Below are 9413 nucleotides of genomic sequence, written 5' to 3' on the forward strand. Positions count from 1 at the left end.
TTATATTAACCAGAAAACTTATATCTATCAATGTAACAACTCTAGTCTCCTTCAAACTCTCCAAAGGCAATAACTATACATCATAACAGGTACAATTCACTAATATTCTATTTGAATATGATTTATTATGCTATATCGATAGCTCTCTTAGTTATCTATCAGAAAAGATTCAAATGTTAAGAGAACCAATCCCAATGACAAATCCTGATCACAAGTTATGGTTACACCTCTATGCTTCTCACAAATTAATACCAAGATTGAAGTCTTATATCTTCATTAGGTATTCCCTTGAATATAATATTTTTTAGTGATATGATCATTAAACTAAAAATGTCTTTGTATTATAACATATTATTTTTATTGAGTCTATTTTTTCCTTTTAAAATCTTGATCCTTTAGCAATCCGAGCCACTACAATAATAATCCAAAATTTGGTTTATATGAATATACCTCAAACCCCCGTAAGTGCACATCTCACTATATCAACTAGTAATTATCCTCTAGACCTGTGCTCCCTTATTATTCTAGTTCAATATCACATTACCACCTCTACAACTTCTCTATCTACCTCTCCACTAATTCACTCTGCAATGCTCAATGAAGCAACACTCTTAGATCACAAATGATGTTTTTATTCTCTCCTTGGCCAAGTGACACTGAGGTGCATTAACTTGATCTATATATGTCACTAATTTTCATCAATTCTTATACCTTCAATATAACCCAATAGTGCCATCGAGCTTGGATCTCTATGCTACCATAAGCACTCCACTTAAAACTACTGAACTCACAAACATCGCCCAAGCCCAAAAATCTTCATACTAGTACAAAGTCATATATAAGGAATACAATATCATACTCCATAATGTCACATGAACCCTTATTCGATCTTACCTCATATAAAAAGATCATTTGATATAAGTAGATCTTTCAAATTAAGCGAAACTCAAATGAATCTATTGCCAGATACAAAGTATGTTTAGTAGTCAAATAGTTTTACTGAAGACTAAATGTTGATTTTACAAAGACATTTAGTTTAGTTGTTAAACTAATGATAATTCAACTCATTTGGGTTTAGTTATCACTTAAGGTTTACATATACAACAAATAGATGTTAACAATTCTTTCTTATAGGAAACTATAACTAAAGATGTTCTTATGTGGTAACCCCATGGCTTTATCTACTCTCGATATTTAAATTATGTTTGTATACTATAAAAAGTTATTTATAAATTTCACCAAGCTCCAAGAGTTTGGTATACTGAACTTGACATATTTTTTATATCAACCGACTTCATCAACTCCAAGTTTGACACCTTTTTATCTATTAGTCTACGTAGATAATATTATTATCATAGGTAATAATTATATGAAATACTAATTGTAGATGCCCGCCAATCAAGTGAGTGATGACACATGTGACACATTCTCTTTTTTGTTATTATTATGATATTTCTCATTTTATATTGGATGATGAATATATTGTGATATCCTTGGATTTATATAATTAGAATTAGATCATGATAAAATTTTAATAATAAGAACAATTCACCTATAAATATAAACCATAAATATTCCCGATTATAGGTTAGTTGATCGAGATATCGAGATAATTGAAAAAATCAGTATACTATATACTCATCTATATGATGGAGTTATTTGGTCTTAGCTACTTGTATGGAGGCACTAGGGATATAGTGTATGATCCTTTCTCAGTGTCATGAGAGGAATATTCCACGTGTTCTTGCTCAAACAAATCCCTAACCAGGATCATTCGGATTGAGAAAGATAGAGTTCTCAAGGACAAATTAGATTCTCCTGGATAACTCTTTCTCTCTCAATCCGAATGACCTTGGCCAAGGATTTGTTTGAGCAAGAACACGTGAGATATTTCTCTCATGACACCAATAATGGATGATCCTCTATCGACACTCAATAGTTCTCATAAGGTTGTCTACCACTCTCAATGATCGATTATGCTAGATTTGGAACCTTAAGACCTATAAGTTCAACATCAAATAATTGAGTACTCATACAGGACATCCTTTGTGTCTCAAGTCTAAGGACCAGATACACCATTGGGACTACGGAATCGCTGTCTGATAATAAGGTAGCATCAATTATCTAGCATTATGTAAGCGGGTCAATCAGTGAACTCATTCCCCAATGAGTACTTGTACTGTATCCCTAGTGTCCCCACATGAGCAGCTTTGAGACTAGATGTATCCATCATATGGACGGGTATATAGCACATTTGTCTGTCCGGTTATCTCGATATCTTTCTTGAGTAACCTATAACCGAAATTATTTAGGATATATGTTTAACGGCGAATTTGTCTTAATATCGTGATATAATCATGATCTGATTTCCATTGCATAGATCCATAAATATTACAATATATTCAAGTGACAAGCAATATAAAGTGATAAAATATCAAATAATAATAATAAGAAAAAAATATTGCATGTCAAATCACACGTGTCATTACTAACGTGATTGGCTTGTAGGACACCTATAACTAGCACTAGGGATATAGTATATGTGCTTATTGGAGAATGAGTTCACTAAATGATTTACTTACGAAATGTTAGTTGGTTAATGATACCTTATCGTCAGACAATATTTCTGTAGTCTTAGTTGTGCATTTGGTCCTTATACTTGAGACCCCAAGGATATTTTGTATGAGTACTTCACTCTTTGATATCGGTCTTATAGGTCTGGAGGTTTTAAATCTAACATAATCGATCATTGGGAGTAGTAGCTAACCTTACGAGGGTAATTGAGTGTCAATAAATGATCATTCACTCTCGGTATCATAGGAGGAATATCGCGTGTATTCTTATTTAGGCAAATCCTTGGTCAGGATTGATTGGATCATGATGAATCCGATAAACATGAGATTTAAATTGAGAGAGAATGAGTTCTATGGGAGAATCCGATTAGAGTGAGACTTGGATAGATTTCATATGAGCCTAACAACGTCATATCTCGTATATGATCTTTAGGATATTAAATAGATAAGAGACTATAGATATATGATAATCGAGGGCAAATAGATCCAGTGGATTAAATCCTCCTATACCGTCTAGGGATTATGGCGTAGTGGCCTAGTACTTAATGAGTTTAGTCGATTATTATGAGGATAATAATTTATTGAATCAGAAAGAGTTCTGACATGTGCAACTCACGATCAACTTGGTATTGAGTTTAGAGGGTCACACACATATAGTGGATGAAGTGATAAATAGAGGATTGAATATATAATATTCAATAAGCCACTATTTTATTCAAAAAAGCTTAAAGTGGATATTTGATTATAGATCTAATTTCTATTAAGCTAGGGATAATTGAACGGAGATATAGTGTCTAATATGCCAGAGTAATTGAATAAAGATCTAGTATCCAATAGGACAAGATCCATTAATGTTAAGTTGAGAGGGCCTCTCTATAAATAGTAGAGAGACTAAAGGGCCATAAGCTAGACTCGTTTGGCCGCTCACCTCCTATTCTCCTCCCACCCTTTTCTCCTCTACCATTAGCCCTATTTGAGACATGAGAATAGCAAAAAGGGCTAACCCCTTCTTAATTTTGCTACTAAGTAGTGGTGAACAAAGGCATGAAAGAACACATCGTAAGGGAGGTGCATCACCACTTTATCCGTCGTGTGAATCACCGCTAGAGAGGAGTTTGTGAGAGCTCCTTCATCTACGAATTGAGATATGCAGATTATGGACATACGATTTGTTGAAAAATCTAGGGTGACATCATATGCGTAGCAAAAGAATAGAAAATAAAATCTTAATTTTTTACAAAAAAAATTAGTCCCTTATTGTCGTGCAAAGATTGGTATGTAAAAATCCACAAAACCGAAAAACTATGCGTATAAGAAGATTATGTTATCTAGGGAGATTGTATATTCCTGAATTTCTATAGATTTATGAGAGAGGATGAAGGAGGTCAACTGTCCTCATCTCTAGTGGTGATCCATACGGTAGGGACAACGAAGATGCTCCTCAAATCACTACATAATCCTCCTCGTTACGCGTACCACGTAATCAAAAAGGGGTAGCCCTTTCTTGTTGTCCACACGCCCCAAATAAGAGTTATAAGTTGAGGATAAGAGGGAGAGAGGAGAATATGATGTGACAATCAAAAGGGGTCTCACCTATGGCCCTTTGGTTCCCTCCTATTTATAGAGGGCCATTGTCAACTTAACCTTAATGAATCTTACTATATTGGGTACTGGATCTTCATCCAATAACTCAAGCCTCTTAGATTAGTAGGTCCCTACCGAATAATCTCTCATTTGGCTCTTATTGGATCCAATAATTCAATAGCTTATTGGATATCCAATAAGATAGGGGCTCCAACATATATCTTATATCCAAACCTGTATTTGTCATAACATCTACCGTATGCCTTTAGGCCCAATATTGAGCTGGTCGTTAGTCATACCTATAAGAACTCCTTCGGACTCAGTGAATTATTATATCCATAATAGTTCACTTGAGTCATCGACTACGGATGTACTAGGCCACTACATCGCGGTCTTCAAATGATACAGGAGAATCCAATCTATTAGACCTATCTATCTTCAGTTATTATGCATCTATAATCTCTTATCTATTTAATATCTCAAAGACTATATACTGAGTATGGTGCTGTCAAGCCCATACGATTTGTACTCGAGTCTCGCTTTAATCGGATTCTTCCGAATAACTCTTTCTCTCTCAATCTGAATGATTTTAGCTAGAGATTTGTTTGAGCAAGAACACATGAGATATTTCTCTCATGACACCGAGAGTGAATGATCCTCTATCGATACTTAATAGCCCTCGTAAGGTTAACTGTCACTCTCGATGACCGATTGTGCTATATCTGAAACTTTCAGGTCTATAAGTCTTGTATTAAAGAGTGAAGCACTTATATAAGACACCCATGGCGTCTCAAGTCTAAAAACCAGATACACCATTGGGATGACAAAATCATTGTCTGACAATGAGTTATTATTAACCATCTAATATTCCGTGAGTGGATCAATCAATGAACTCATTCTCCAATGAGCACCTACACGATATCCTTAGTGTCCCCACATGAGCAACTATAAGACCAGTCACCTCTATTATATAGACGGGTATATAGTATATCAGTTTGGTCGGTTATCTCGATGTCTCTCTCGAATAACCTATGATCGGGATTATTCACGTCTGTGTTAAAAGGCGAATCGATCTCATTATCGTGATCTCATCATAATCTGATTCTCATTGCATAGATCCATAGACATCACAATATATGCAACATGCAAGATAAAGTGATAAAATACCAAATAATATAATAAATAAAAAGAACTCATATCATATTACATTTGTTATCACTCACGTAATTGACTTGCAGGACACCTATGACTAGCATGATCTCCCGTAGGTGAGAATGTCTCACACATGTTACGTAGTTTTTAATTCTATGAGTCTTTCGCTCTCAATTGTCACACGAAGATGATTCTCTTGATAAATTAGTTTTTATTTTATTTTATTGTTGCGCATGTGAAGCTCTCTATGATTTCCCAACATGAAAATCAAATAATTTCTTAATAAATTGATATATTGATTCCCCATCAAAGACTTAAGAATCTTAAGCTACTTTCTAGAAGTAAAAATAACATTCATATCTTCTGAACTTTTTCTATCTTAAAATAAATACATTCGAGATCTATAAGGACGAACATATAGAATATCAAAGAAGTCGCCACCCTACTCTCCATTACTAAGTTATTCAAATTATATGATGATAGCCCTACTACCGATCTCACATAATATCGCTAAGTACTTGGTTCTTTATAGTATTTATCTATCATATGTTTAGATATTTTATTTGTAGTTAATTAATTATTATAATTTATATATATACTATCTACTACACGTTGGTCCATACTAAAACGTGTTATGTCATATCTTAAAGGGACTCTCAATCATAGACTTTTCCTTCACAAACACTCATCTCTTCATTTTCATGTCTTCGTCGATATTGATTGGGTAAGCAACACTGATGATAGAATATTTATGTTAACCTACATTGTCTTCCTTTAAGCAAACATGATTTGTCAGAGTTCCAAAAAAAAAATTATATAGTCACAAGATCCATCATTGAAGCTAAATATCGAGCCATTACTATGATCGCTCAAGAACTTAACTATGTCATTAATATGCTACACGAACTTATCATCACCTCCTGATCCACTCCTATAATATGGTGTGATAATATCAGTGTCACATACTTATGCTTTAACTCGATGTTTCACTCATGCATGAAATACATTGATTGCCATTAACTTTCATCTTGATCTTATTTCTTATGTTTATATTTCTAACCAACTAGCAAACTCTCTCACAAAGCCTATTATTTGTAGTATATTTCAATTGTATCAATCCAAGATTTGTATTCTTGATGGAAGAACAATCTTACGAGAGTATGATAGAAGATCATAATGTTGGTAAATATGAAATGATAATAATCTATGATATGAGGATCAGATTTTAATGCATGATTTGCCACATAATTAAGAAAAATCTCCCCCTCATAACTTATATAGATACACATTATTTAATGAATAAAATTATTATTTTTACAATAAATTTTTTAATATCGACCATATGAATATAATTAATCCTTACGATTAATGTAACTTAGTTTAGTAATAAAAAATAAAAATATATTTCTTGTGAGTGTTCTAATTCAATATGAGGGAGCAATCATAGCCTCTTTAGATTCTTTATTTTTCTCTCACATTCTTCTTTTATATTATTGATTTTAAGCTTTTTATTACTTTATTATTGAATCCATACCTCAACAATAACAAGTGGTATCCTCTATACATGATATTATAAAGTATTTCCATGTCTATCAATTTTTTTCCCCAAAATATGAATGTATTCATGAAAATTTCTTCGGATCCATATAAATCCCTCTTGGTTTAAAAATAATCAGGGGTAAACTCAAATTCTTCAAAAACCATGATAATCTATGGTAAAGTATGACCCGAATTTAAATAATTAATTTAAAATATTTAAACCTAATTTAGTGATAATATGCTCATCATATCTTTATAAATTAATTCATAATCCATAATCAAATATAAGAATAGTGTGTGTGAGCCTTAATCTGGTGATAACTTGTACGATATTCATAAATAGTCATTTTTTACCAATGCCTCTCATCAAGCTTAGTACTAAGTTCCCTTTATTATTATAAACTTGATACACCTATATGAATGATAGTATATCATTATAGTTTATACATCAATACTCTCACTTAATTTCGTATCTCTTGTTATAACAGGATCTTTTGACTCTCTTCTCTCACTTTTATCACTACTCAATTCAATAGAATGTGACTCATTAATTTGATTTGATAAATACATATGAGATTACTATTAGATTATATGATTTTATCTAATTAAAAAATAATATATGATTAGATTATAATAATGATTATCAATCAAAGTTTAATTATGATAGAATTTATCAGGAGATAATCTTGATGGGATAGACTCATATTTATTTATCAAACCTTTAATCATGTATTAATCAATCTTGATGGGATAGGATCTCCTAAGAATAAAACACAAGTTATTCATATATTATAAATTTTCTTTCATTTGTCCTTTAATCCTAATCCATCGCTCATAGCCTTCTATATTAGTATCATTGTAGCTTTCAAAATTATGATGCGCTTATAAATCAGATAAAAACTGTCTAAGTAGCATCAAAAGGTACATATCATATAGTTGATATATTATTATTTAATTTTTAAAATTTGGTATTAAGATTTTTTACATAACAATTGCATAATCATGATTTTTATATTTATAATTACTATATTACATTTTTTTACTATTTATAATCTAAATTTAATTTTTTTAAAAATTTTAAATTATCACTTTGCAAATGAATGTATCTACCTTCTTATTTTTACTCCTCATTTTATTATTTGTCCGCATCTTCTTTCTCCTCCTCCTCCTCCTCTACACCTTATTCTTTTTCCTCCTCATATTCTTCTTTTTTTTTTTTTTGGCATCGATAATAAGGATGAAATAAAAGATCCTGAGAAAGAAAAAAATCAATAATATTGAGATGATAAATAATAAAAATATATATTTTTTAATTTATAAAAACTTATCAATGCTGTGAATAATAATCTTAGCATTATAAGATGCTTATAATTAAGTTAATAACAGTATACATATCAAATTCTTCTCTCACTTTTGATCTAAGATTAAACTATAAATTGAATTATAGGAGTTCAGATAATATGAAATTGAGTTGCCTTATGTTTTTTCGTTAAATTTGTTAGACGAGGATGACAGATGAGATCTGTTCTATGCTAAAAAAAGAAATAAAAAAAAGGTTCTCTGTGCTCGTTATTAATTGATATCCGTATAAAAGTTAGACAATGATCTTTTCCGACCGGTATTTGAGTTCGGACCCGTATCGGTTCGATCCGACCCGATCCGACGGCCGGGATTCAGCTGGGCCCCGGAGACTAGTCATCCTGGTGGAGATGTGGGTGAATCCAGAATCACTGTAGCGCGCATCCCGCCGCCGCCGCCAACAGATTTGTTTCGTCGGCCCGACTATGGTTACGACTAAATTGTCCGGAGAGGTTGTGAGAAGAAGACCAGCTCCCATCGCTCCCGCCCCCCAAATCCCAATTCCATCGACTCCTTCTTGCGTTCTAGGGTTCCCGGTCTCCTCTGGTCTGCCCCTCTCTTCTCATAAAAACCCTCATCCTTGGTGGAAGTCGGAGGGGGCCAACCATGGCGTACGTCGACCACGCCTTCTCCATCTCCGACGAGGACGTCATGATGGGCGACTCCAGCCGCGCCATCCAGAACCGCCCCCCCGTCAAGGAGATCGCCTTCGCCGTTTCCCTCCTCGTCTTCGGCTCCCTGGCCATCGTCATCGGTTCCGTCATGGCTGCCAACCGCGTCGGCGGCGATCGCGCCCACGGTAACTGAATTTTCCCTAGATTTTACGATCAATTATTTAGGATTTTTTGTGATTTTTCGTTTGGTTGTGGATGGATTAGGGGTTTTCTTTGCGATATTGGGGTCGGTGTTGTTCCTGCCGGGGTTTTACTACACGAGGATAGCTTATTATGCATACAAGGGTTACAAAGGCTTCTACTTCGACAATATTCCCTCTGTCTAAGGGAATATACACTGTCGATGCGTTAATTTGCTCTCTATGCCTCCGCCACTGTATGAATAAATACTTTGATGAGGCTTTAGTAGTGTTCTTTGTGTCTTCTTCTGGCACAGTTTGCAATGCAGATACTGTAGAGTTATGGAGGTTCTAATTAGCATGATAGATTTTGAAGTTGGCAAGTATTTTTGGATTGTTAAAACTGGATCAAG

At 33.7% G+C, this 9413-nt stretch overlaps 1 protein-coding gene across 1 annotated transcript; it reads left to right on the top strand.

The window, feature by feature from the left end:
• Positions 1–8596: 8596 nt before the first annotated feature.
• Positions 8597–9386, top strand: LOC135675913 (uncharacterized). Its single transcript, XM_065186566.1, has 2 exons — positions 8597–9006; positions 9086–9386. The coding sequence occupies exons 1-2, from the start codon at positions 8814–8816 to the stop codon at positions 9205–9207; spliced, it is 315 nt and encodes a 104-aa protein (XP_065042638.1). The 5' UTR covers positions 8597–8813; the 3' UTR covers positions 9208–9386.
• The last annotated feature ends 27 nt before the right edge of the window (positions 9387–9413 follow it).

This window comes from Musa acuminata, chromosome BXJ1-1 (genome assembly GCF_036884655.1).
Source record: "Musa acuminata AAA Group cultivar baxijiao chromosome BXJ1-1, Cavendish_Baxijiao_AAA, whole genome shotgun sequence".
In the NCBI taxonomy this organism is placed as follows: Eukaryota; Viridiplantae; Streptophyta; class Magnoliopsida; order Zingiberales; family Musaceae; genus Musa; species Musa acuminata.

Excerpts from the sequence above, each read along its gene's own strand:
- LOC135675913 (XM_065186566.1), top strand. The coding sequence starts at position 8,814 with ATGGCGTACGTCGACCACGCCTTCTCCATCTCCGACGAGGACGTCATG. Across the intron at positions 9,007-9,085 it reads CGGCGGCGATCGCGCCCACG|GGGTTTTCTTTGCGATATTG; the intron begins GTAACTGAATTT and ends TGGATGGATTAG.